This window comes from Syngnathus leptorhynchus, chromosome 19 (genome assembly GCF_054491065.1).
Source record: "Syngnathus leptorhynchus isolate UIUO chromosome 19, UIUO_Slep, whole genome shotgun sequence".
In the NCBI taxonomy this organism is placed as follows: Eukaryota; Metazoa; Chordata; class Actinopteri; order Syngnathiformes; family Syngnathidae; genus Syngnathus; species Syngnathus leptorhynchus.
In genome coordinates, this window is record NC_141213.1 from 4835645 (window position 1) to 4863057 (window position 27413).

The 27413-nt window shown below is 42.6% G+C and overlaps 4 protein-coding genes across 5 annotated transcripts in view; 2 read left to right on the forward strand and 2 right to left on the reverse strand.

Annotated features, from left to right (window-relative positions):
• Window positions 1–101: 101 nt before the first annotated feature.
• LOC147041761 (kinesin-like protein KIF20A) lies at window positions 102–4003 on the reverse strand. Its single transcript, XM_085939711.1, has 18 exons — window positions 3836–4003; window positions 3670–3765; window positions 3472–3591; window positions 3197–3335; window positions 2947–3131; window positions 2782–2869; window positions 2573–2713; window positions 2387–2498; window positions 2214–2276; window positions 1994–2140; window positions 1765–1930; window positions 1490–1666; window positions 1261–1400; window positions 1024–1189; window positions 850–958; window positions 708–778; window positions 514–633; window positions 102–434 (listed from the first exon to the last, which is right to left on the reverse strand). Exons 1-18 carry the CDS (start codon window positions 3878–3880, stop codon window positions 222–224), a joined length of 2298 nt encoding a protein of 765 aa, XP_085795837.1. The 5' UTR covers window positions 3881–4003; the 3' UTR covers window positions 102–221.
• A 702-nt stretch (window positions 4004–4705) lies between these two features.
• On the reverse strand, window positions 4706–5935 carry rps20 (ribosomal protein S20). Its single transcript, XM_085938949.1, has 4 exons — window positions 5769–5935; window positions 5314–5413; window positions 5004–5077; window positions 4706–4927 (listed from the first exon to the last, which is right to left on the reverse strand). The coding sequence occupies exons 1-4, from the start codon at window positions 5769–5771 to the stop codon at window positions 4745–4747; spliced, it is 360 nt and encodes a 119-aa protein (XP_085795075.1). The 5' UTR covers window positions 5772–5935; the 3' UTR covers window positions 4706–4744.
• Window positions 5936–6323: 388 nt separating this feature from the next.
• Window positions 6324–11775, forward strand: anks6 (ankyrin repeat and sterile alpha motif domain containing 6). Its single transcript, XM_085938945.1, has 18 exons — window positions 6324–6889; window positions 7120–7338; window positions 7497–7692; window positions 7768–7918; window positions 8236–8280; window positions 8362–8566; window positions 8674–8780; window positions 8886–9037; window positions 9145–9382; window positions 9473–9522; window positions 9598–9792; window positions 9860–10022; window positions 10155–10369; window positions 10494–10686; window positions 10775–10842; window positions 10965–11081; window positions 11207–11303; window positions 11413–11775. Exons 1-18 carry the CDS (start codon window positions 6558–6560, stop codon window positions 11460–11462), a joined length of 2793 nt encoding a protein of 930 aa, XP_085795071.1. The 5' UTR covers window positions 6324–6557; the 3' UTR covers window positions 11463–11775.
• A 1508-nt stretch (window positions 11776–13283) lies between these two features.
• The window catches only part of ahrra (aryl-hydrocarbon receptor repressor a), a 37366-nt gene continuing 23236 nt past the window's right edge, over window positions 13284–27413 (forward strand). The window contains exons 1-3 of one of the 2 annotated variants that reach the window (XM_085938948.1): window positions 13284–13666; window positions 13926–14018; window positions 15275–15456. In XM_085938948.1, coding sequence (XP_085795074.1) covers window positions 13957–14018; window positions 15275–15456 — 244 coding nt within the window. In that variant the 5' untranslated portion in view covers window positions 13284–13666; window positions 13926–13956. Of the gene's footprint in view, window positions 13667–13925; window positions 14019–14973; window positions 15457–27413 lie in introns of those variants that run through there. The other variant, XM_085938947.1, reaches the window with a different exon arrangement.

The following is a 27413-nucleotide window of genomic DNA, read 5'->3' on the forward strand; positions in this document are numbered from 1 at the left end:
CTGCAGATGAAAAGCAAATATAAAAAGGGCCTGAATTGTGACTGTGCACTTCTAATAAGAATCCTTAAGTTTGAGCATTTTGATAAAACAATCATTTTATTATATTTAGATTAGAGATCAACACAAACAATTCATTAAGCTTATAAAAGGCTTTTTTTTTTTTTTTAAATATATGAATTTAAAAATTCTTCCAAAAGACATCATACTGGTTAATATGCTAGTCAACGACGTGGAGTTGCGGGAGTTTTCTTGAATGCATGGCTTCTGGTCTTACGAGGAGATATAACTGCTTGCTTGAAGTTGCTGAGCAAGCCTTTCTTAGCTTTAGCCTGCACAGGTGACTTTGGAGTAAGCTGGGAAACTTCTGCCTTTAGGGAGGCAATTTCCTTGTCCTTCTCTGAACACTGGGCTAAAATTTCCTGCATCGATTTCATCTTAGGAGAAACATAAAAGGCGTGGCCTGAGCATTTTGTTCCATTTATCCTTACGGCGCTTGCTCCGAGTGCACCTCACCTGTTCTTGGCTCTTCACCTGAAGATCGTCTAGTTCAGCCGATTTCTCCAGGAAGCTGTCTCGAACCGTCTGAAGGGTTTCACTAAGTTCCATCAGTCGTTTCTCCAAGGACAATATCAACTATGGATAAAACAGAATTGAAGACGCTGCAATTTTAACATCTTGACTCAGTCGTGACCCTGAAAACTTTTTACCTGTTGCTTATCTTCACAGATGCGTTCGATGACACTTTTCTCCTTGTTGAGACGTTTGAAACGGTCCTCTCCTGTGGGAGTGAAACAAAAGCTTTCTACAGCTTCATTCAAATTTGACTTCTCCTGTTGAAAGATTACAAACCTGCAGTTTCAAAGTCTTTTGAGGGTTGACACTGACATGACACGTCCACCGTAGCAACCTTGCAGACTTTGGTACCAGCTGCCAACTGTGAAAGCCGTCGCTCCAGGGCCTGCAGACGCATTGGAACCAAATTTGAACTTATTTAAGGATTTTCCTCCAATGTGGAAACGCTACCTCAACTTTCTCCTGCTCAGCTGTGAACTCCTCAAGAGGCACGTAGTTGTCTTCAAGGTCATTCATGGCACTCTTGTAAGCATGTTCTTTGATAGCATCCTTGTACATCTCGAAGGTGTTCTCCATCTTTTCTTGGTAGCTCTCCTTCAGCTCTTCCAACTGTTGGCTGAATATTCAAAGACACTCGCATCGCACGCTCGGCGAATCGGTCCGAGGGACCGGGCGGCGGTTCGAAACCTGCGCAGTTCCTCGCTCTCCATGATCTGCTGTAGCATGGCGTCGCCCATTTCCTTACGGATCTCCATCTCCTGCTCCAGGTTTCGTCTTCGCTCCGCCCGCAGTTTTGTTCGAAGGCTTTCGATCGTGTCCAGCAGCTCCTGGTGACAGTTGGGAAACCAATTTTGGGGAAAAAAAAAAAACCCCTCTCAAGGTGCCATTAGAGATAAACGAAAAAAAACGGAGTTACATTCTGTGTCAGTAAGGTCATGTCTGCGTCGCCGTCTTCATTCAGCAACTCATCTTCGGACAAGAAGCTTTCCAGTGCCTGCCTGTCAATCACGCCATTCCTCACCAGAGATTTACCGTTCGGAGCCAACAGAGACTGCGACAGAGACTCCAGAGACTTGTCTGGGATCACCTGCACCTGAAGATGACAAGTGGTGGCTCCTCAAATTTTTATACGAGCGGTTCCTGGCGCTAACAGAAAGACGGCCATTTTTTTTTTTTTTTTTTTGGGGTTACTTGTTTGGCTACTGCTGAGAACTTCATGACGTGGAGCGTCTCGTCATAGGTAGAAGCGCACTGGCTGATGTTGACGATCATTGAAGCTCTTCCTTTGCCACAGAAAACCGCCTGGAAGAGCTTGGTAAGCTTGCTCTCTCGAAAAGGGATGCAGCTGCTCTTCATTCTGATTGGATGAAGAACTGCTCAAATAATTGTCGGTTTGACAAGTTGATTTTTTTTTTTTTACCTTTCGCTTTGATTGTTGCGCAGGGCATTGATGCACTTCCCCAGGATGAGGAGCGAGTTGTTAATGTTTCCCGCTTCTTTTAGCCTCTCGCCAAACGTTTTGGTTTTGTTGCATCTTTCCGAACCAGCCAAGTCACACAGAGAAAACCTAAGGAGTATAACTTAAGTGCTTTTGGTGCTTTATAAGTGTGTGTGGGGGTCTGGAAATGATTCAAACTTACTCTGACATCCTTTTAACTTTGTCTCCATCCATCTTGAGAAGCTTCATGGTGAATATGCTGTGGCTGTGAGGAAAGTTGTTTTTAAATAACATGTTTTCATTTGCGAGGCTGTGAGGAAAGTTGTTTTGAAATAACACGTTTTCATTTCCCATTGGGGAAAAGTGAATGTTTGCCTTCTGCTGGAGGACTGGTTCATCTTGGTGGTTGCAGCACTCCGGTTTTTGTTGCCAATTAGTAGTATTTTGCTGGCTTCCGACAAACTCTGGATGTTCATCCATCGAAGATCTAATAAAATAAAATATAACAAAAAACAAACAATGCTTCATTGGCTGTATTAAGGTCAGAGGTCATCCGCTCACCTTTAACATAAGCGTTGCCAGCGCCGTCATCACAAACACGAAGAGCAGAGCGTTTCTTGGACTGCTGAAGGAGATCGTAGACGCGCTCGTTGTAGATTTCAAAGAATGCCACCCATACAGCAAACTGGAAGCTCTCTTCATCTGTCCGAGAATGCAATTTTTTTTTTTTTCCATTGGATTTTTTTCTTTCATCCATTGGATCACCTTACCTGATTGATAGTCAGACAATGAGGAAGAGGAAAGCGCAGGATAGAACACGGAATCTGATCCACTGCTGGGTCTTCGGTTATCACATTCCTTCAGGGAGAAACACGGATGACAAAAAAAAAGTTGGCCACTCTCTTTGACTTGAATGTCAATCATCTTTATTTCACCTCTCTGAATGATGCAAGAATAGCAGCTTTAGCAATTTTCTCCTGTTTGACTTGCTCAGCATCCAGACATCGCGTATCATTTCTGAGGTAGGGCTTCACGTCCATGCAAACATATTGGCGTCCTGCGATGTACTGAAAAATGCCGTCCAATACTCGAGGCAATATTCCCGGCTCTTTTGAAGTTCCTGATTGAATTAGAACTTCTGAATAAATGAATGGCTCCTTTAAAAAAATTCATTTGTATATTGACCTAGGATTGTAAAGCTTTTCCCGGCATTGGTGACACCATAGGTGAAGATCAGCGAATTCTCCCCATCCAAGAAATCAGACATTTGACTTTTGACAGTGTTGTCATACAGCTCGGCCTGGGTTGTCTCTGGTCCAAAAATCTAAAAATGCGAGCAATTATTAGAAGATAATAAAAAAAATGATGTATCAAATATTTGCACCGATCAATTGACATTTGAATGATCTGGTCACAACAATTATTGCAAGGTGGAACGAATTAAGTGAAAGGTTGCTTACCTTGGAAAATGACATTTTGTGGACAGACATGGCGATGCCCTTCTCAAAGGACTTCATGGTGGCAGAACCTTTCGGGGCCTGCAGCGTCACCATTTGGTCATTTTCTATTGTCACACAATCCTGATTACAATAAAATAAATAAATCAGTCGGTAATGCGTCAAATAACTCAACTGCTGTTTATGACTGGTCGACAGTACCTGATCCTCGTTGTCAGAGAGCTCATCTTTAGAAAAAGGTCTGACTCGAAGGTAGACTTTCATAGTCTGCTCTTCTGCTGCTCCTAATGTTTCCTCCTGCAATTCAGACCAGAAATAGGCTTGGCAAGTCTGAGTTGACAAAATTAAGGGGGAATGTGCAGTATACCTGTGGAGGTGAAATAAAAGTCATATCCATGTCACCAGACTGCATGGTTGATGTCCTTGCTTAAGAGTTACACGAAATCGCTCACTAAAATTTTTGAGGCGCTTCCACGGAGCTTCTTGGTAGGATGGACAACAAGGGAGGGGCTGAGCAATTAGTTTTAACTCAGAGCTGGTGAGAAGTAAAAGGACAGCCAATGAGTTTGGAGAAGCGGCCTTTGAGGACGGCAAACATGCGACCTGCTTGCTGGTAAAATTCCGATATGGCAATTCTCTTTTTTTTTTTTTTAAACTAAGTACAACCATTAATAAAAAAAATAAAAAAAAGCATAGGTGTCCATCCAAGGACCAGTCCCCAAGTAATTAAGGTTTGATGTTGAAAAAAAAGTTTATTATTGTAAGCCACTATAACATTAACACCTTCTACAGCGTCATAGTCAGTAAACTGTACTGGTTAACATTTGCATCACAGTTCTGGTTGTAAAAAAAATAAATTGCAATCATTACCGAGATGAACAAAAGGTTTAGAAGTTCCATTAGGTTCACCTATGAAGTCAGTTTAGATGTTGAAGTTTCACCCAAAAATCTAAATCAGTGTTGTTGCATTTAAAAAATATATATATTTCTACTGTTACCCTTTTTTACTAATCCATTGCTCTTACTCCCAATTTGTTTGCGTGTATGAATTATTTTAAAAGTGTATATTGGAACTTTTTTCATTATACTCCATTAGGCTGCATCAATTACTGCAAGTCATTTATTAACATGTTGCAGTCTATCATTATGAAGCCCCCCCCCCACACACACACACAAAAATGAAGGGAAAAAAAATTAAATATACATTTTGATTGGTGTAAAAAAAGAAAAAGGCAAGTCATTTTCCCTCTTTTTTCTTTATTGCATCCGGGCATATTTATGCATCAGCAATGGTAACTTCAACCTCGACACCAGGCTCGATGCTGATGGAGGTGATCTGTTTGACAATTTCAGATGGACTGTGCAGATCAATCAGCCGTTTGTGGATGCGCATCTGGAAGCGATCCCAAGTTTTGGAGCCTTCGCCACAGGGGGTCTTCCTGGTGGTGATACGCAGAGTCTGGAATGTGAAACGTAATGTTTAGTCACGTGAAAAACAACACTATCAACAAGTAATGACAAAAAGGGGTTCTTACCTTGGTTGGCATGCGGACTGGTCCCTTCACCTTGAGTTTCTTCTCCTTTGCACCACGGATCAAGTCAGCACAGACTGATGAGGGCAAAAACACAACTGTCAAAATCACTGCATCAACTTTCACACACTGTACTTGTATAACACTGTAATGACTCAGAATAGCGTATAAAAGACATCAGAGTGGTCAGTACGATTTGCATCTTCATCGAAAATCAGCGTAGAGTATCGAAACATTTGTCACTATACAATTGCATACACATTTGGTTGTATGTCGTAGAGTGACAAACATTGACTAAGGCTTGTCTAATTACCTTTTTCCAGGGATTTGACATTACGGCTGGTGAGGGTGATGCGGATGCGGTGAATCTTCACCTCAGTCTCAACAGGTGCCTTCCCAGAGTCCTTGAAAGCCTGCATGCAAGTAAATATGCAGTTGTATAACTTCATACACATACATTTATTAGTTATAGCTATCCTCCACTACTTGTTTGTAAATGAACCTATTCAATATTTTTCGTTTCTCATTAGGTGGCTGATTGGTGAGATTTTAATCGTCTTCAGTGCGTGTTGATATGTAGCCACAAAGTGGAATATTTTTATAGCCATTCTGTTGAATAAAATATTGCATGGCGCAAACACCACGGGGACTAGCATCGAGGCTATTGGCCCACTCGATAATAAGAGTTCCATTTTGCCTTATAATCACAATCGAATAGTCATTCCAGCCTTACGAAGTAGCAACAACATTTAACGCTTATATACACACCATTGTGATCGTTCCTGACCGACTTATTCGGAAGAAAATCAGACGAACAGCGGTGAGCCAGGAGTACCAGCAACGTGGTGTCTGGTTAGCTTTTCAAGAAAGAGGGCTTCCACAGGGCCGTTTCCTGTATATGTACCGGTCATCCGGGTTCTTCTTCTTTCTTCTATGTGGGTTTGTGACAGCGACATCTAACGGCAGAGAACGGTAGTGGTAAACTCACTAGTAAACAAATGCAATTATTGTATATACATGGACGTTAGTGTTATCTTGTGGTGTGCGAAAGAATAACTGGTCTGGCACTGTTGTACAGTTAATTTCATTAAAAATGTTTTAAAACTTAGCTTAAAACGTACGTATAACATTTTGAAACCAAACATAGAGACAAGTAACTACTATGGAAAGCATATAGTACCGTATAAATATAGTTAATGTATTAATTTGTAATATAGCAACAAAAAATGCATGTCTAGCGTGATGGCTTTGTTTTGAAATGAAACCGGAAGTTGTCCCCGACTAAAAAATGCAAAAAGACAATTCTTGGTCAAGTAACGGGGAACGGGGCAGCGGGTGGTAAATCCATGTCACAAGTTTTCTTAAAAAATGTCGGTGTTATTGTTCTGATTGACTCATACAAAGAGACATTTCTAAAGTTGATTGCAATTTCGCATCAATGGAGGCCTTTGCATCATGATGTCCAAACGCGCACCAAGTGACAGGAAAAGTTTCAAACTCTTCTTGCAGCCAACTTAAAAGTTGAATGGGATCGGAATAACACCAAGGAAGGCGGACATGAACTTCGGCGTACCCGCTAACTCGCTGCTTCTCCTCAGTGCCTGCGATGAGGGGGACTACGAAACGGCAAGGGGGATTCTGGAGCCCGGAGCCTCCAAAGATTCGGGAAGGCAGAGCAGACTGCGGTCAGACGCGGGCTCGGAATGCAACACGGCGGATTTGTTGTTGTCTCTTGTACCGGTGGACTGCACGGACGAGGAGGGGAACACCGGCCTGCAGTTTGCCTCGGCCAGCGGTCATGAAAACTTGGTCCGTTTTTTGCTTCGAAAGGGAGCCTCGGTGGATAGCCGCAACAATTATGGCTGGACGCCCCTCATGCAGGCTGCTAGGTAGGCTGACGCATGCAACATCTGAATCATTCATTCCAGTTAGTGCAAGAGTAATCATATACAGTAGGGATGGGTGCGTATAGTATTGAATTGCTTCATCCCGTTGGCCATTTCTGCAATTCATGTCTTGCATGAAATGAAATTGTGATGAATGGTGACAATGTACTTGCAGGAAACAACAAACAAACAAAATCGTGACATTACCCATCTGTTCTCTTTTGCATCCTTAGATTTGGTCATTTGACTGTCGCCCACATTCTATTGGAGAATGGCGCAGACATTAACGGACGGAACCGGCTGGGTGCAAGCGTCCTGACTATGGCCGCGCGTGGGGGACACACGCATGTGGTGAAGCTTCTCCTGGAGAGCGGCGCCTTCGTCGACGACTTTGATCACCTGGCCGCGGCTGCCGAGGTTGTCCCCAATGAAAATAACAACAACAGCTGCAGGTTTGGCCTCTGTTGTCTCTCAGTGTCAAAAAAGATGCGCACCACTCACAAAAAACGAACTTCATTTCACCTCCTCCATCCTGAAATGTCCTACGAAAGCTCCGAACGTTTTGTTAGTGTTGTATATTTTGGAATGTCTGAGTGCATTCTTTCCACAGTGCGGTTGGTTTCGGAGCCGCTGAAGGCTGCGCAGGAGGCGTGCGGGATTTCATGGACGTCACAGCTCTGATGGTGGCGTCTCAGCACGGCCACGAAGCCACAGTGCGCCTGCTGCTGGAGTGGGGCTCCGATGTCCGCTTCGCACAGAAGACCACCGGTTGGGGTCCACTGATGGTGGCTACGCTGAGTGGGAAGGTCGGGTTCTTATTCGTGCGCTTGTGTGTTTGGGTTTCGGATGACAAAAGCAATTCAAGTTGTATCTTTTGCAAGGTGGCCGTGGCCCAGCAACTGGTGGAGCGTGGTGCCGATCCAGATCGAGTCAATGTGTTGTCCAAGACGGCGTTTGAGCTCGCCATGCAGCTAAAACAGAGAGATCTCAAAGCCTACCTGGATTCCATCACTACTGTTCGACCGCAGACTGGTATGACATGCATCGGTGCTGTTCTTTTATGTGCATTTACTGCAGTTAACACAAATGTGAAAGCAAAACCAAAGGTAGGAAACGATCCCCCAATACAATCAGCCGCTTTGATGCTTCACTGCATCAGTAGTTTTAGTATTTTACCAGTAGAATGTAACTTTTTTTTTTTTTAACACTTTCAGTTTAAGTCCTTAAAATTTACAAACTGAAATATCACGCCTAGCGATTCAATTATCTGCTCAATGAAACATACCTATGGTACCTTATAGTACATACCATCATTTTTGGAATGAATTAATATTTTTGTTTCTTCCCAGATGACGAAAGACGAAGACCAGATGTGTTCAGTGCACTCAAACTGGGTATGTGCAAGATAATTACCTATCCAAATCAAATATTACTCCTTGTTTCTAAGTTTTTTCTCCCCCTTTTTTTATGCTCAGGAAATTCCCAGTTGGTCAAGGAAATTCTGGAGGAAGATCCCACTCAGGTGAATTCCTCCAATCAGGAGGGAGCGTCGCCACTGATGATGGCGGCCGTGAGCGGTCAGTTAGAAGTCGTGCAACTGATGGTGGAGAAGAAAGCTGACATCGACAAACAAGACGGAGTCCACGGATGGACCGCCTTGATGCAGGCGACATATCATGGGTGAGCTGGAGCTGTAAAAATCTGCACAAAATAAAGGCATAAAGATTCAATGACTGAAATGCATTTCTTGATGGTGTTGGGTGTCACAATTCTTTTTATTCTTTCAGAAATAAAGATGTTGTCAAATATCTGCTGAGTCAAGGGGCCGACGTCAACCTTCGAGCAAAGAATGGATACACGGCTTTTGATTTGGTCATGCTGTTGAATGATCCAGGTGATTCAGCTGTTATGCATGACAATATTCAATTGCTATGGTTGATTTCACGCTTGAGTACGTGCTTAAATTATAAAGTTCCTGATTTTTTTTTTTTTTCCTCAGACACTGAGCTGGTGCGTCTGCTAGCATCAGTGTGTATGCAAGTGGACAAGGAAAGGTCCAAACACCGTGGCAGGAATTTAGCGGGTCATTCCAAAGGCAGGCATGCTCTCAACAATGCCCCTGTGCCACCTGATGACAAAGGAGGCCTCAAGGTGAGGTTTTTTTTTTTTTTTCATTTCTCTAATATCCCAAATGCAAAACTGGCAAGCTCATGTTTTTTTTTTAAATACACCCCACAAACTGACATGCTGGGCAATAGTCGTGGTGGAATAGGATGTCCAATCGGTTCCGGCGGCTGAAGCTGACTCACACCCTGAGGCACGGCCTTTTGTCCAACCGACTGGCTCCGTTCCCTGATGACGCAGAAACCTCCTTGGACGCCACCATGAAAGCTGATGTAAAACCTGCAAGTTCCGCTCACGCTGTTCTGGCGCCCACCGGTACCCAGGGAGTAAGTGACATCAGCGCCGTTTGGGCAGTCAAGAGCAAAGACACAGGTAAGTCACAGAAATCAGAAATAGAGTCTGTAAAAAAAAAAGCATATGTAATAATCTAATATAATATAAATAGGATTTTTTTTCTCCCAGGTCTATGCAGGACGTCGTCAGAAAAGGAGGATATGCTAATTACCACAATGGTAGGAATTATTAATGTTCTGCTCAAAATTGTACTGTAAATTTTTTTATCCCGCCATTGTGTTTTTCTCATTTAGCTTCGAAGTGGCGCTCCCCTTACCAGGCTACCCAACGACAAGCTGAAGGCAGTGATCCCTCCCTTCCTGCCACCATCCAACTTTGAATCTTGGAACTCGGACCGCTCACACCTCCTCAGAGAGGGGAAAAGTGAAACACCCCGGCTTCCGATGCCTCCGCAGAGAAAGTTGAACAGCAGCGGCAACTCTGATATTGTGAGTGGTAATATGTGAGAATAATAGAGTTTTTAATTCGCTGATATTTTTTTTCCTATTTATCTAGACGTCTATCAGTCGAGTGGTGAGCAGGTCCATTAAGTTTCCCGGCATTCCCAAGGGGCCCTCGTCCTCATCTCCTTCCAATTCTGGCCACTATCACTCGCCTCATTCCTCCGGGGGTTCCAATGGAGTGGCCGGACTCAACCGGGACATGCACAACCGCTCAGGTTAGTCCAGTCACAGGACATCAAACAACATACTAGTACACCTTAAGCTGGATATTAAAAATAACAATATATCCACGCATTAAATAGTTTGTGCATTTTGTTTATAATGGAGTCTTCACATCTTTCCACTAGGGGGCAGTGCAGACGGTGTTTTGGCCCAGATAGCTGCACAGCGGAAGAAGGCTGCAGGCCTGATCGACGTGAAGACTCAACCTCCTGAGAAACAGCAGAGTCAAACTTCAAGTCCATTTCAGGCCGCCACCGCCAGCATGCCAACACCTGATATCAGTTTCCATGACACACACTCCCCCCACAATCTGGTCATCTCAGACATCTCTTCAAGAAGGGTCAGCATCCTTTCCTATTTACTTGCACATTTTTTATGATATATATGTTCTTCCGGGTGGCTCTGTTGTTTTCAAACAGTCTGAGTTGGTCTCCGTGCAACCATTAATTCTTCATTTCTTTTAGAAGATGGATTTGAAGAGGAGACCTCAGTCTGGGAATTCGTCCACCTCCAAAAGCACATCGCCCACCCTGACACCATCGCCCTCCCCGACCCCAAAGCCTCCCGGTGGGCAAGGAGACTCCTTGTCCTCGGCGTCCTCCCATCCTCGCTCCAAGAGCAGTGGAGGCTCCAGCAGTGGAACCATCACTGATGATGGTAATGAAACGCTGGTTGGATGATGTGAAAGCTTAAAGTTTTTCACGATATGATAACTATACGTTCTATGTTATCTTTTTTTCCCCAGATGAGTTGTCAGGTATCTTAAAGAAGTTATCCTTGGAAAAATATCAGCCCATATTTGAGGAACAGGAGGTACTTTTCTTCGATTGCTATTTCAAATGTTTGTCAAAGCAAAATTAAATTGGAAAAGCCATAGTGGCAGATTTGCTTATGTTACCTGCTGGGAATAAAAGTTTATTTTTGTCTTTCGTCAGGTGGATATGGAAGCTTTTTTGACGCTAACCGACGGCGACCTGAGAGAACTGGGCATTAAAACCGATGGACCGAGACAACAAATCTTGGCAGCCATATCAGAGCTCAACGCTGGGAAGGTACTTGTATAAAATCACTCTGACATTCAAGTATCTACAGTCAAACCCAACACCATATTAGTTTTCTTAAACATAATACATTGTATAAGTTTAACAGCCAAACCAAATTTGTGCTCCATGTTCAGGGGCGAGAAAGGCAAATCCTTCAAGAAACCATACACAACTTTCAGTCCTCCTTTGGCAGCAGTGCCAGTAACCCGAGACCACCCGGAAAGCCACGCTGTGAGTATTTCATTCCTGAAAGATTTGGTCATAATAGTAGCAAAAAGGAGATGAATTGGATAGAACTCATTAATCACTGTTTTTACGCCCTTTTTTTTTTTCTCTTCAGCTCCAACTAACTGGATGACACACCAGGTCCGTTCCTCCAGTAAGAGGTAACTCTGAATGGAACGCACTTATATAGATAGCGCTTTGTCGGTTGCAAGACTGCCACTAAAATGTGCAACGATGAGGAAAACAAAGGGAGTATAAAAAAGTGGGATATTGGGACGCTTGAGTATTTTATGTCTTCAGTAACAGACCATTCAAGTGTGCCTGAAATAAACGTTTGAATACTTTGTTCATAGGTTTTGTTAATATTTGACCATTATTTTACATTGAAAAGAGTCAAAGTTTGCAGTGGGTCTCTGATTCAAACTTTCTACTAAACTGAACTTACTTGGAATAAATGTCATAAATAGAATATATTAAAAAAAAAAGAATTTTCCTGTGCAATGCTAACAATTTTTTTTTTTGGATCATGTGTGTGACCTTGGACTGTGGCTTGACTGCATTGTGTGCATGCCACTATACCGGATGACTCTTGACTGGTTTCCCGCCACACTGTCAACACAAAGTTGGTTATTTCCAGCTGTGGCTAACATCACTGTCAACTGTCAACACCACTCTTTACAACAGATCCCACGACTTAAGCGATCGTTAACGACTGCCCTAAATAATTGTGACGAAAATGAAACGAGCGGATGTTTGGGGTGTCGTACGAGAGTGACCGTCCCATCAATGATTCATGTCCATTAGAATCAAACTTGTCACATCACCTCTCCATGCTTTCCCTGAAGTCCCCACAATAACATCTTGATCAGTGCAAGCCACACTATTGCAACTGGCATGTGGCCCCATTGTCACCCGCACGCTCACACGCGCTCGCGTGCGAAGGTGGACGCAAGCGGAATTGGCAAGGGCTTCAGTTGAATGACATCTTGGATGATATCAGCGGATTTATACCAATGCCAAAGCATCCATCTTGGTAAGATGTGTTTTTACTATGCAGCCATGCCAGTCACGTTGGCCAGAAATGCAATTTTTTTTTTGGTCACAGATACCGGTATGGTCACTCCTGCCCCTGATGGTGTTTGTCGTGTTCTATCAAATCATTCAACAGATGAAATGTCTAAGCTATCCTGCCAGGCTCCAAAGTTGACATCAGCATTATACGTGCAATATAAGTCTGGCCAACAGAGGGCAGTGTAGTACACTGTCAAGGTGCGCTTGGCTATATTATTAGCAAAATACGGGGGGGGGGGGGGGGAGTAAGACCATGTTGAAAAAATGCTTGTACAACCTGCACATTGTGCAAACAAACTATAATTCGCAAGGTTGAGAAATTAAATTAATGCATATTCTTTACTTCCTGCATTTTTCTTTGTCTCCAAATGCTTTTGTTTTGAAGTCTAGCTTCCGTCCCTTCCGCTCCTCTCTTCGTCGAAATCGACGCATTTACTAAAACCTCTCAGTGCGCCTCCAGTCGACGTGCAAAACCCCCCTTATCAAATGAATTCGACCAATACGCCCAGCTCCAGTTCCTCGTAAAACCAGTTTTGCAGTGGGAGGAAAGTCTCCCCGCTTGCAAGTAGCGTCCCTGACAGCAGACAGTTCCTGTATGAATGTGCACAAGAGCTGCTGGGCTGCCCTTGCGTGTGAACCCTCCCCTCAACGCGGCTCTCCGATACGTGTGCGTGCATGCGCGTGCCCCGTCGAGGTCGGTTTGGGCTGATGCCGGCTTCACGTGAATCTTGTTAAAACCCTAAACTGACTTTACATCGGAACGATTAAAAAAAATGGCGTGATTTATCATCAAATAAATAAATAAATATTGATGCATTTTTTCCCGTTTTATTTATTGTTTAGTACGTACGTCACAAATTCAAATAAAACCTATCATGCACAACAACACTGATATTTCCAACATTCAGACATGACCTGAAAGCACCACAAACCTCGTGTAGCTTGTATCCTCGTATGAGCGTGTGCGTGCGCGCGCACTGTTTGTGAGGCGGAGTTGCGTGCGAAGAGCTCGACATGTCATTCAGAGGAATCCACCACCTGAAAAGCGAGGAAGTCAAGGCGACTCAATTGGGTATAAAGCATCATGCAACATCTGCCGCGAGCAGTACAAAGCTGATGAAAACATCAGCTGTAAGCTCTTCAATTATTTCATTTTCCCGTGGATTTATCACTTGCCCCCTTTAAGTGGGTGCACCCCCCCCCCCCCCCCCTTGGGACACATCTATCTTTTTTTTACCCTTAATGTGACTCCACTGAAACACTATACTGGACTTAACTGACAACCACAGCGTGTCCGGGTGAGTAAGTTTTTTGCACTTTCTTTCTAAATCAGCTTTGCTGATCTGATCAACTTTGCTTTTCTAACTTTCTAATTTGAACCATTTAGTAGTTTGCATACCTAACCCTCCCTTCTTCTGTAATTTCATTGGAGTTACTGTCTAGACATAATTGTTTGAAATAACTTTTCTCGAGTCTCAAAACAAACCGGGAGCTACGTATATGGAAGGTTGAAAAGTCCCCCCGTGTGCATCTGTGTGTTGGCGTCTCCTTCCACAGCGCACCTGTTACCTCCACGGAGCGCAAGATCATGATCCCTCCTGGAGACTGCATGTACGCGGGCAGAAAGCGGAGGAAGCCCGTCCAAAAGCAGTTAAGAATCCCATTTTTCTATTTTGGACAACAGAATCATGCCGAGTAATGGGTGCACGTTTCACTAAGGAGGCCTGCAACCAGGCTGCAAGGATATGAAGTGAAACGTGCTATTGTGATTATTTTAACCCAAACAGTACGAGTATTGGACTATAAGATGCAAGCAATTGTCTGTTTATGGATCACATGACTTTTTTTTTTTTTTTTTGACTGCATGTAATTGGTATGTTCTTGGCTTTGAACGTACACGACTTGTTTTGTCGCTGCAGGCTCAAAAGGTTGTTTTATGTTGTTGACATTTTATAATAGCGTATGACCCCACCCACCAGCCAAATCTTCAGATCATTTCATTAATATTAGATCAGTTGAACATAAAAATTTCACAAGATTAAAAAAAAAAAGAAAGAAAAGTTTCACCTGCTATATTTTAAGACGTTTAAATAATGCAGCTAAATCCTCCAGTGACGTATCGCCATCAATTTAATTCAGTGAATTTTCAAACTCTACAGTTTCATTTATCTAACGCATATATCAGCTACAAGTCTAATGGCCAGTATTATTTAGTTCAACATTTAGGCATTATAACTAATATATCATCAGTGTTGACATAAAAGCAATTAACTGAAACAAAAAAAAAAAGTCAGCATCAGTTAGCTAATCATTTTTTTAAAGTAATATACAATCGACCAAATAACTGTTAAGGGTGTTAAGGGTTGTTGAGTTTAACTAAGGATAAAAAAAGCCCCAGTGAATACGAATATATAATTCATGACATTCAAGACAGCTATATTGTAGTGCTTAAATCATTTTTTTTTTTCTCCCTGTAAAGACATTTGCTGTCATTGGAGGAAGAACAAAACCGTTTTGTGTGGTGCACCGAGAAAGGCTGCAGGAAAAGTTCGAAGGCAGAGATGATCACGTGTCCCTGCCAACAACAACAAGTCAAATAGATATTTTCCATGGCAGACTTTTTAAAACTTGCCAATAATCGATCATTTTATCTTGTGGAGCAAGATTATCAGGGCTTAAACAGATGACAGTGTAAGCTTTATATTGGGGGAAAAAAAAAAAAAAAAAAAGTCAAAATTTCATTTTGCCCCTCACGGCTCCAAAAAGTTAAGCTTCACGGACATGGATTATTTCTCACTGCTTGTCACAATGCTTCAGGCAAGTTTTTTGAGGGAAATAAAAAAAAAAAAAACACCCTTAGTGACAAGTGTTTATGTTCCAAATCTTTCATTGACTCACCTCACCAGGAAACCGTCGTCTGCTAATGAGAAAACAAACCCGTCCAAGCGGCACCGGGACAGGCTGAATGCCGAGCTGGACCGGCTGGCCAGCTTGCTGCCGTTCCCGCCGGATGTCATCTCCAAACTGGACAAACTGTCTGTGCTGCGCCTTGCAGTTTCCTACCTCCGCGTCAAGAGTTTCTTCCAAGGTAAGACATGACATTTGTGTGTGTGTCTGTCTAAAATAACAAACCAAGTATTAAACACACTCCATTTATTGCACAATTGTTTTTCTAAGGGTGATTTTCACATCAAAAACATTTTCTCCCAGAACTGAAAGGTGTGCTGTTGCAGCATATTTAATATATTTTGCAATATTGCCAGCAATTCATTCATGCATGCAAAGCCGTCCAAAATATACACCGAATCGAATCTATATTTTCATTTTATATCAGATGAGTCAGTGAGTAACTGGAGCCCTTCTGTTGTTGCAGTTTCAAAGACGATAACTATAAAAAATAATAATAATAATTAAAGGTTTATGATGCACGGGTTAAAGGCATTTCTTCCTCTTTGTTTCTTTCGAACATTCACTGGGAATGTCAGGCAGCGCCAATTTCCACCCGCTTACCTGTTTTACCGATTCGGCTATAAAGTTGTTTGGGCTTATTCAAAGTGTCTCGTAAATAAGGACTCGACGACAACCGCCGCCTCTGGGAAGACTTGTGATGTGTGTTGACAGAGTGTGAAAGTGCGGAGAGGTGGCGTCCGTCCAAAGTGAAGGCAAGGTAGACTTTTGGCAGAATAGAAGAAGATCATCAACTTTGAACAATCATCAAAGGCTCTCTGTTGAGTTGCTCTACTTCTGTCAGGGTCCTTATCAGCAGAAGCAATTGACCTGCTCACTTGTCGTTTGATGCTCGACTAATGAAAATAATTAGAGTGGAAAGGAGGCCTTTAGTTTGGAAGAAATTTGCAGGCCTTTCTTTGGAATACTTTCTGCACTGACCGGATCATCTTTTGTACTCTACAACAACAATCACATTATAATGGTGGCGACAAGACTTTCTCTTATTTTCCCCACAAATAGATAGAATCCAAAGTTTATTCCATGGATGCGCTTGTACCTCTGCTTTATGTCCACTGGGGGGACTTTGAGAAGTTGTTTTGTGGGTTAGCACAGACTTAACTGGATTGAGGAGAGATTGTTTGCCCCTTTTAAAAGACTGTCATTTTTATTACTCTATTTAGTAGGACTGACAAGGTAAAAATGATGGGATTGTTAGAATATATATATTTTTTTACATATATATATATGTGTGTGTGTGTGTCAGCTGACTACCTCCGCTTCCATGTTAGGCCCACAGGCTTCAGTGTAATTGTTGAGCTTGTTAAATATTTACTCTCCGGATGAACAATCCCTCCTTCATTATCTTTCTGCCCCACTTGTCTATTTTTCCCTTTGAATGGAGTTTTTTGGGGGAGCCTGTTTATTTGACTGTCTCACTGCATTTCATTGTTATATTACAACTGGAATTGTTCTTGGTTTTAAATTTGTGAAAGATATTTAAAAGTATCGCGCAAATTCTCGGTTTTTAAGAAGAAGGAACGTGTTGGAGAGTTTCTTTTAATCTCTGTTCATATTTTTGGTTGTGTATTTTGGAGTTGGAGAAGTAATAGACGTGAATCAATTAAGGGAAATAAAATGTAAAAAAAAAGAAAAAACGATCCAGACTTAACAGTTGAAAAATAATGCTCGCTCTCTTTCACGCCTGAGGCTTGAGTGCTAATTATTACCTGTAATCACTTGGCAGTTAAGCGTACAAACTGTAGTTAGGACGTTGGAAAGAAAGGTCAAATTAAAAAGATAAATATCTGTCTCTTATATATTTTTGAAAAAACATTCAGTGGTAAAATGATTCCATGATGGATAATCAAAACATCTTATCATACCTCTACACTTTAGCACATTTTGACCAAATACAATATCAAACATAAACATGACTAATATTTGTTCTTTCCTCCAAACGATCAGTCCGTCTGTCAACGCTAACTGATGGTGCCACTCAAATAAATACCTAAATTGTAAATAAATCCAATCCCCGCATCAGCGAGGTGTGCGTCTGTTAAAGACCCAGTTGGCACGTGCAAATCTTATTAGAAATGCATCATTTTCTGAGGTGCCTTGAAAGAGGAAGAGAAAGGCCACAGAGACCACAGCCTCACGCCGGGCCCACGCCATGAATGACGTCATTCCACAGACAGCAGACAGTTATGCAACAATGAAGGAAATAGATCAAAACACACCAGTCATTTTCTCTTACGTTCACACTTTGATGGATTTGATGACATTTTCCCCCCAAAAATATGAAGAAATCAAACAAAAGGTCTCACTTTTTAAAAAATATGCCATAATCATAAAAACAAGTCGACCGTGATTTAGAAAAAGGTAAACACAACAAAACGCTTCCGTATTTTTATCCCCCAATTAAAAATGCATTGTGATTTCTGCCTCCCCAAAAGTAAACAAATAATTCCAGTCAATTCAAGTAAATCAAGACTTCAACCTCTGATTAATGAGATATAAAACCCATTTGAATTTTTGCGCATATTTTACCTCACAATTCTACGATTCTATCTTCATTTATCAACTTTAAATAATTTCACAGTAGATAGGATTACATCTCAACATTATCTTAGATCTCATTAGCTTGTCCAAGTGGTCGTAATATGGCGAAGCGGGTGTATGTTGCCTCCTTTTCTGCACAGCTCATTGACTCATTTGTCAGCATCTTTTCTGAAGAGAACACTCAAACCGATCAAGCCTTTGCATCCCCCCCCCCCCTCCCCCCGGTGTTTGACCCCATCCGAGAGTCAGTCACCCAGAGCGCAACGAGCGAGTAATCACCAGGAATCAGTTCAACTTAAAGTGTCAATGTGGCAAACTGTGAAGAAATGCTTACGTACTGTTTTGTGCAATTCCTAGCCGCGCTTTTCAACGCGTTAAAGCATCGGCAGCTAAATGTCACGCTCTCGCAGCCAAGTGGACCCAAGTGGACCCAAGTGTTGTTTTACCGCACCAAACCGTGGCTTTGCACTTTTATGCCGAGTCGGCGGTTTCACATTCTCCCGCTTTTCACCTCTCGTAAAACATTTCCAGGCCTTATTATTTGTATTGATGAGGAGCACCCGGGCAGAAAACCTCTTTGGGATCTCTCAATCGGTTGTCGAAGCAGAGAAGATTTGCTCTTCTTCAAACGTGACAACCATTTGAGTCCATTGTCTCCTCCTTCATTTGCCCACCAGCTTAATGTCTCTCTGCGTTCCTCGGATCACGTCTAACATGTTATTTCTCCCCCCCCCCATGAGCTCCTGTGCTTCTCCTTCTTTCACTGACCTCCACGAAAGCAAATCAAGTCTTTGTCTTCACCAAGAGTGCGTGATCAGGCTAAATGGCAGCACTCAGGCTTTTCTCCTTCCTCTTTCCTCCACATGCGATGTCTGTAATTCCGTGCTACAAGTTGTGCAGACAAAGTAGCTGTATGGAGGCTTTCTACGTTTCAAACGTGTTCTGACAAAGTTCTCAGGACGGACTTTAAAAACGGGTTTTTATTCTTAACCGTCTGAAGGCCTAAAATTGATCCAACGCCAGTGAGCAATATTGAGACAAACAATCGACAGTGTGCCTTATAATCAATGAGGTGCGAATTGAAGTTTAATGTGCAGAAATATTCATTCGGTTAAAAATCTGCTTTAAATGTTTTTTTTATTTTTTTTTTAATTAAAACACAATTTGGAAATGTGTTTTAGCTTGGTTATCCAAAAATCCCTCAGTCAAAATGTAATACTGAAATAAAAATGTCATTCATTCCTAATCCGAAGACCGATGACCCGTTGTCACGCCGGTCTTCATTCCACGCTGGTCCGGGATCAAAACGCTTTTCGTCTCACTTTGTTGTATGGAACGTTTAGTTATCTGTGCAAAGATTTCATGCTAAATTGCGCGTGAGTTGCATGTCGGCACAACCCCCCCCGCCCCTCCCTGTCGTGTATGTGTTCGCCCGCTCCCTGGTAATCAAGCAAACAATAGCTGTTAACCAGCACAACAGGCCAGCCATGCTAATCCCTTGTATGTCGGGAAGCATGAATAGAGACGCCGCCGTATGCGTTTAGGATCCTCACAGTTAACTCATTAGTTGCTGGAATCAAAGGCATGACACTGGCTTTGTCCCCGCCTGGCCTCTCGTGCCACAGACACTGAACTCGCTTGAGTGAAGTTGGTCTCTATTGGCTTGGGGGCCAACAAAGCCTTGCGGGATCACAAAAGGCCATAAGTGAATTACTCAAACCAGTGCCAAGGGGGTCTCCCCCGTTAGACGCCAACTGTAACAGCTAGTGGCAGCCGCGCGGCAACGGGGAGGCGTGGTCCTTTGCCGTCTCTGTGTGTGTGTGTGTGTGTGTGTGTGTGTGTGTGTGTGTGTGTGTGTGTGTGTGCAAACAGATGGGTAAAGTGTGTGTTTGTGTGCTTGAGTTTGAGTGAGTGTGAAGAGACAAATAGAACTCATGCAGAGGGAGCAGAAGGCTTTGTTGGCCCAACACTATTGTTGGAGGCTGTCTTGTGTAATTACTGTCACAGCTACCGCCTAGCGCGCAAAGGAAGAGAGAGCGAGCGAGCGAGCGAACGAACGCACAGGGAGGACGAGGAGAGCAACAAGCGCGCTAGAGATTAGATGCATTTAGTAGGAACACCTTGTTGGAGCCTACTTATAAAAAGTCTACACACCCCCCGGCACGTTTTTGTGGGATAAAAAAAAAAACAAAAAACAAAAAACAAAAAAAGAGACCAAGATCAAATTAGATGGACAATGAGGATGGGATTGAAGAAAAAAAAAAAAAAAAAGGAGAGGGCTCTGCGCCCACTTACAGGCCTGGCGTCGTTTTGCAACACATCATCATGTTTGCGATTGTCTGACCTTGGCGGGAGGTCCACGCTCTACTCCCCAAACCTAAATTCGACTGAACCTGGGTCAGTTGTTTTTAGGTTGACGATTGTCACGTCAGCTAATTTATTGATCACTGTTCTAGAAACAAGTCAGTCTCTAAAAACTTTTGCCCCACTTCAAACCCTTTTGGTTTGCAAAGTGCACTGACAGTTTAGATTCAAGAAACCACACAACAAACAAACTCGGTTGATCTCCATGCCAGCATGGAGAATGAAGAACTGCCCTAAACCACATGTCAAAAGTCCATTTTTTAAACTTGTTATGGATGCTCATTTTCTTATGTGAACTGGCATCAGTGCTTCCATTTTTTTATTCAAAATGTTGCACTTTATTGAAGGTCTAAATGAATTCAAATCAAATCAATGAACTCTAAGTCAAAACAAAAATGTATACGATTCAATTTAAGCCTTGAATATATTTTTTTCTGATTTTATAACATGCAAAAAAAAAAAATGTGCCCAATGATAAAGACTTGGCTGTCTGCATCCTTTCCCTCTTTCTGTTTGCATGGCGAATAGACAAACCACAAAGAAAACGATTGATGTCATGACACAGATTCTCTCCTCTGAACCCAAACCTTGGCCGTCATCCTCCAACGGCCCTCAGTTTTTTTTTTCCTCCCAGTGAAAACCCGAGGCCTATTAACTACGGCACAACCAATTTAACGTGGCCACCCGCATAAAAAGCTCAGTGGTGTCGGTAATGCGATCTGTTGATGGCTAAACCGAGCGAACGGAGAACCTATTCACGCTGGCTGATGAATGAACCCGGTGACACTGCAGTTCTGGCACGATATGGTTTCACAATGACAAACGCTTAAATACAAGAATAACAATGTGAAACAAGGCAGTCGAGAAAAAAAAAAAAAACAACAACAACACTGACCGCTGCTGTTTTCATTTGGGCTTAACTGCTTCTGAAAATGTGTAGCCTCGTGATGGGCCAAGATGGAAAACAAGGATATGTTATTATTGGCAATAAAACTCACATTTGTAGGTTTTATTTTCTTGTTGACAGCTTGGGCCTATTGTAAAACACACTGTTATTGTTGCTTGTCACTTTATTTTATGTTTGGAGGCCAATGCTTTCACTGCGCATCCGTTGTTGTTTTCCCAAAAAAAAAAAAATCGATCTTGTTTCCAAAGGTGGCATTTGACCCCGCTCAGAATTGAAACACTTCAACCATGCAGTGTAAATTCAGCCTCGGTGGGTAATTGGGTGGGTTTCTTAGAATTTCAGATTCACTATCCCGCTCAAAAATAAAAATACAAAAAAAAAAGCAGAGGGAATGTGACACAAGAGGCATTTCAAATGGCTAGCAGGCCTTGCGCCGAGCAACCCGGAGCAGCCTGAACTTTCATTGAACTCCCTGGCGAATTATGATCGAACGAGTGCGCATGACAAAATAATGCATAAAGAGGGGCAGAGCGAGAAGGGGAAAAAGAAATGATAAAAGAAGACAGTCTGTCCTCATTTCACACTGAATGCTGTCGCCGAGCAAAGACAGACAAAGCAAACAACCGTCAGCCTCGTATTGTGTCGACGGGGAGAGAAAACGTCTCATGCAGTCCGTCCGTCAGTCAGTCAGTCAATCAGATATCCAGTTGGTCAGGATAGCCAGTATGTTGACAGCAACAGCGAGAGCGAGCGAGAGAGAAAAAGAGCGAGCTCGATGGCAAAGAGAGAAAGAATTGGGGAGGGGCGGAGCCGTCGGTTGCGTGACTCGCGCTTCGCTCTGTCCTTCAAGCCCCCGGGCTTTATTTGTTCGCTGGGAGAATGGAAGGTGTATTTTAAGTGTCGGACAGTAAACAAAGCGGTGACATGGCTGAAATGCATGTTGGGATTTTAGGGGAATGCAAAACAATCTCTCCGTCCAGATTGGAACACAAAAATTCTGCCATATTGAGTGCAGGAGTTGAATTAGTACTTGCAATTTTGCACAAATACTTATTGCTTAAGTGTACACACCCCTGTTTGGAAGTTAGGTTTGTTTGATCCATATTTTATTTGAACAAGAAGGATTTCAAAACCCTGGCACAAGAAAGAATAAAAGAATAACATCTGAACTATATTTGGGATTATTCAAGGGCACTTTAAATGATGGCAGGTGTGTGCCGACTCCTATTTGATGTGAATTTGAATGGGATTGTTTGATTTCCCCGTCTCAAACCCAAGGCCCGGGGGCTAGATACGGCCCCGCCACATCATTTTACATGGCCCGCAAAACCAAAGTGTCCATCAAATGAATGCGTCATAACTCAAAGTGCAAATTGTCCTCACTATATATTCAGAAATCTTTAATCCAGCTCACTTGCAATTCATCTTCAGTATTATTCGGAACATGTGCTGATGCGAGTCAATGTCGGCTTCGTGTGTTTGTGCCCTTGTTCGGCTCGGCGCCACCGGCGTCAAACTAGCACGCCGTTCATGCGCCGGCGCTAGACACGATGATTTATTCACCGGCACAATGGCGTGACCTCTTAAAGCACACGCATGACAACGGATCAAATGTTTCATACCAGGTGCCAGAGCTGCCAGGGAAGTCACTTTATATTTCAAGTCAACTCAGCTCTATACAAAGTGCAATATAGTTTCTTTTTGAAATATTGTAAAGAATATCCAAAGTGACAGAAAGCGACGGCGAGTGTGTCAAATTCTTTCTCCGTCCACGAGGATCATGTTTAAATTGGCATGTTGCGGAGAGCGCTGAATTTAAACAGCTGCTAGCTTCACGCACACACATCACACACATACTCGCCGTGCAGCCCTCCCTTATTCTAAGTTTGCGTGCGGAGCGAGGAAATTCTCCATGCTAATGTGCCAGGGTTTGTTTTCATCATCAAATTGCAAATGTTTTAAATATGCATCACTCACACGCATACAGTCAGAGCACTGAGTTTAAATCCTTGTTTTCCTACAAATATTGAGCTGGATGTGGTCTATTCTTCATGGGCCACTCCTATTATTTCTCAATCACACTTGATTCATCCTCAGACCAGGAGTTAGAGGAGTCCAATAAAATTCCATTTCTTAATCCTTGCCGTGCTTGAATGCCACCCAAAATTCCGATTTGACAAATGAATGTAACCTAGTTTACTGGCTGTGAAACACCATTCACACATACGCAGAGAAAAAAAGATGTTGATGTGACAGGCGGCGTCGATGTAAATAGAGCTCCAAAATCAAAGCTGACTTGCATCTATATAAGGGGTGTCATATCTCCATCTGCTATACAGTAAGTTCAAACTAAAGCACACATGCTGCTAAGCCACTGTCATGTAAAGATCTGTTCTGCAAATGGAACTCAGCTACCTCCATTTTTTTTTTTTTTTCCCCCGTCTCTCAGATGTTCACCGTGAGGCCTTATTTGATTTGAACAACAAAAAGCGGATAACCCAGTTTGAGAGGCAGTTCACTTGCTATTGCAGGGTTAATATGAGAAGCAATGCATTTTTGTCACTTTGCATCTATTATTAGAAGCGAGTAAATCATAGCGTTAGTCAGGTTCTTTAGGGGCTTTCTGTATACCTTCTGAAAAAAAATGTTCTTTTTTTTTTCCTCTCTGCAAGCCTTTGTATGGTTAACGGCAAGACTGCAGAAAAAAAAAAAAACTCTGAAGAGAAAAAGAAGACAACATGCAGACAGGATTTATTTCTGTGCGTGCGAGTGCGGTGACCTGTTTGCCCTCGGTAACCCCGTCCCCTCCCAAAAAAAAGCATAGCACTTTAATTTGTTATTATTTTGCATTATAGTAGCCTTCGACCAGCCAATCTGGATCTGAGTAAACAAGAAACATATCAGTCCACTCGATGCAATTAAAGTGTTTGAAAAGTGAGAACAAATATTTAGAAATTGAGAGGAAAAAAAAAAAATACAGGAACTCAGAAGTAACCGACATCATATTTTCTTCGTCTTTTGAGAAATAAAACTGAAATCGATGCGGAGAAACGTCACAGTCCCTCGCCTGAGTAATATGAGTGTAAACAAAAGCTGACTGGAGAATCCTTCCTCCTGACTCATGGCGAGAGAGGGGGGGGGGGGGGGAAGAGAGAGAGAGAGAGAGAGAGAGAGAGAGAGAGAGAGAGAGAGAGAGAGAGAGAGAGAGAGAGAGAGAGAGAGAGAGAGAGAGAGAGAGAGAGAGAGAGAGAGAGAGAGAGAGAGAGAGAGAGAGAGAGAGAGAGAGAGAGAGAGAGAGAGAGAGAGAGAGAGAGAGAGAGAGAGAGAGAGAGAGAGAGAGAGAGAGAGAGAGAGAGAGAGAGAGAGAGAGAGAGAGAGAGAGAGGAGAAGAAGAACATAATTGCAGCAGTTTGAAGTCTCATCGGGCCCTTTTTTTTTTCTTTTTCTTTTTTTTTCTTCACAGATTCGCTATAAGTGTAGGCTGTCTACTGGCGTCTTGCCACTCAAAGGCCACATTCATGGTGGCGCTGCCACACTCACACAGGGCAATTGGATCCACCGGATACCCTTTCCTTCTCACGCAATGTTACGTAAACTCACAGCAAAAAAACAAAAAAAATCCTCAATGTGTCCCTAAACGAGTTAGTCACCGCACATCCTCACATGTCACCGCCATGATCATGCTACGGCGGATTTCGAAACGCCGGCCGTCAGAAGCTGGTCGGTTGCTCAGTCCGTTGTGGCTAAAGAGCATCATCTCCACCATCTGTTCGTATTTGATTCTGTTGTCTTTGTATTTTGTGGCTTAGGCAACAAAGCTATCAAGTGATTAATTTCAATACAAGCCACGGTGAGCCACAACAAATAATTGTGTTGTTTACAAACCGTACGTTGGTTATCTTTGCCGAGTGACTCATTCTCTGTCATCAAGGAAGCCTGTAAACAAGCAAGGAAATTTTAGGGATTTTTTTTTTTTTTGTCGTCAGAGAAGCAAACAAATGCTGTCTAAACAAGGTGGAGCGGTCGAGTGGTATGTTGACCAAAAATAAATAAATAATACATGTGGTAAAATTTATAAATAACATCATCATGAGGGGTTGGCTAATTCATAGAATTTTCTTTTTTATTTTGTTTTTCAGATATAAAATTCTGTTGTGTCCTTTAGAGCTTCCTTGTTTTTTTAAATTAGTTTTAATGCCGTGTCTAATTGTAATTCTAAACAGTCTTAATGCTCCCATCTCTGTTCATTGTTCTCACTCTCGTTTTTTTTCTCACATGTCCGCTTCATCACCCCAACCCTTTCCTCATTCCCACAACCGATCAGTAAAGAGAAGCAATTCCATCACATGGAACGACATAAAACGTCCTTTCTAAGTGAGCAGCACAGCGCATCTAAAAGAGGACCCCTGCAATGAGGTCAACATGTCACGCAATCAGATTATACCATGAGTGAATTTAATGCAGGGCTGGATGGAGATTGATGAGAGGGGGGGGGGGGGGCGCATAGTCTCGTCATGTTTGTTTGCAAGCTTCATTTCATCTTGAAGTGGCTTTGTTAGAGCTCATCGAGTATAAAGAAATATCGCAAGCTTTCTCTTCAGCTAATAGATTCTCATGTATTTACTCAGCGGCTGGACGGATAGCAGGAACTTAAAACCTGCCAGAAAGCTTCAGGGCCCCGACCTTGTTCCTCTTGGCGAGCCTTTGGCCCCAGCTACTTGAATTTCTTCCCGTGGAAACCTTCCTTGGCCAAACCTGTTGTCAATTTCTACGCCCTTTTGGAGCTGTCTTGTTGATATTCTGCTCGCTCCTCTTTGGGGAAGTCGTGACTAAATGAGAGTTGATGAGCTGGAAAAGCTGTCGTTACAAAATGAGTCAAGATTTTATTTTCCATTTGCAAAGTGAATATATTTAATATATGTTTTTATTTCCTTTTGTTCATATTCCTAAATTCAATTCGTTTTCAAATCAAGTTTGTGAATTTGTGAGTTTTCTTTTTTTTTTTTTTAAACCTTTTATTACCTTAACAAAAATTTATTTTTTTTCTTTTCAGTTTTAATTTGTTTTCATGAACAGCAATAATCTTGATGGGTACCACATGTTGGTCAATCCTAGGTGAAGTTTAATTTTGCTTTCTAACCTCCCCCCTGTAGCAGAATGCTACCTGAAGTGACAGCTTGCTTCATCACCCAACGTCAGTCTGCTTAATCTCATTTTAAGACGGTTGCATTCCCACCCTGCAGCCACAGGTTGCAAGTGTGCTATGGAATGCCTTAAGCACCCAATGCCAAAAATAGACACGCTGACCCTTTCAAAAGTGTCTGTTGCGGCTACATGGCGCTGTCCCCTCCAACACAGGCATAGTTAAAGCATATGTGTGCGTATGTGCATGTATGTGCAACGCTGACTGGGGCCTTGCGTGACTAGCGCAGACACGGCCGTGACCTCGCAAAAGTGGTTATGAAAACGATCTGTCGAAGCGAGCCGAGGACTGAGCCAGAGCGCCTGTGAATGAGTGTGAAAAGACGAGTTGATAGCCAGGGAGGGATTTGGGCCACGTCACTTCCATGGCGCTTTTAGAAAATACTTTTTGTCACTCATGAGCTCTCGGAATCATCCCGTGTAGAATAAAAAGATTTATTTTTTTTCTTCCCCCCATCGAATGACGCTATAGGAACCCAAACAATTCGACTCTGTCTCAGTCATCAGATCACAAGGGAGCGACACCAAAGGGGCAGTTCGCAGGAGCGTTCTCAATCGCGTGCTTGTACAGCAACCATACACAAAGCCTGAAATGAAAAAAAGATGGAGGAAATGAATATTTTTGTCACTCAGTCAGCGGGAGAGGAAAAAAAAAAAAAAAAACCCCCGTCAAGTATCATATTCCTGATGTGGCGCTGGCACTCTCGGAATATCCAGGAGAAATGTCTGCGGCTCGCAGCTCTGTTGGAAGCTTGACCACAAGGAAACAATTGAAATCAAAGACGACATGCTGTCTATGCCTATATTACATACAGCGCATAGCGTATTTCGGAATTTATGACGACGTTTGAAGAGAAAACCATACTACCGTTGGATTAAGACTGCTACAGTCAAATACCAACAATAATACTTTACAATAATTCAAATCATACGCCATCATTAGTCAACTGGAATCCTTTTCCATCTCGACGTGATTAACAGGCTTCCATTGCCGTTGAGCCAATGCGGTCACAGACTTGTAATTAAAGAAAGGTGCAAGCTATTCATTTGCAAACTAAACTCGC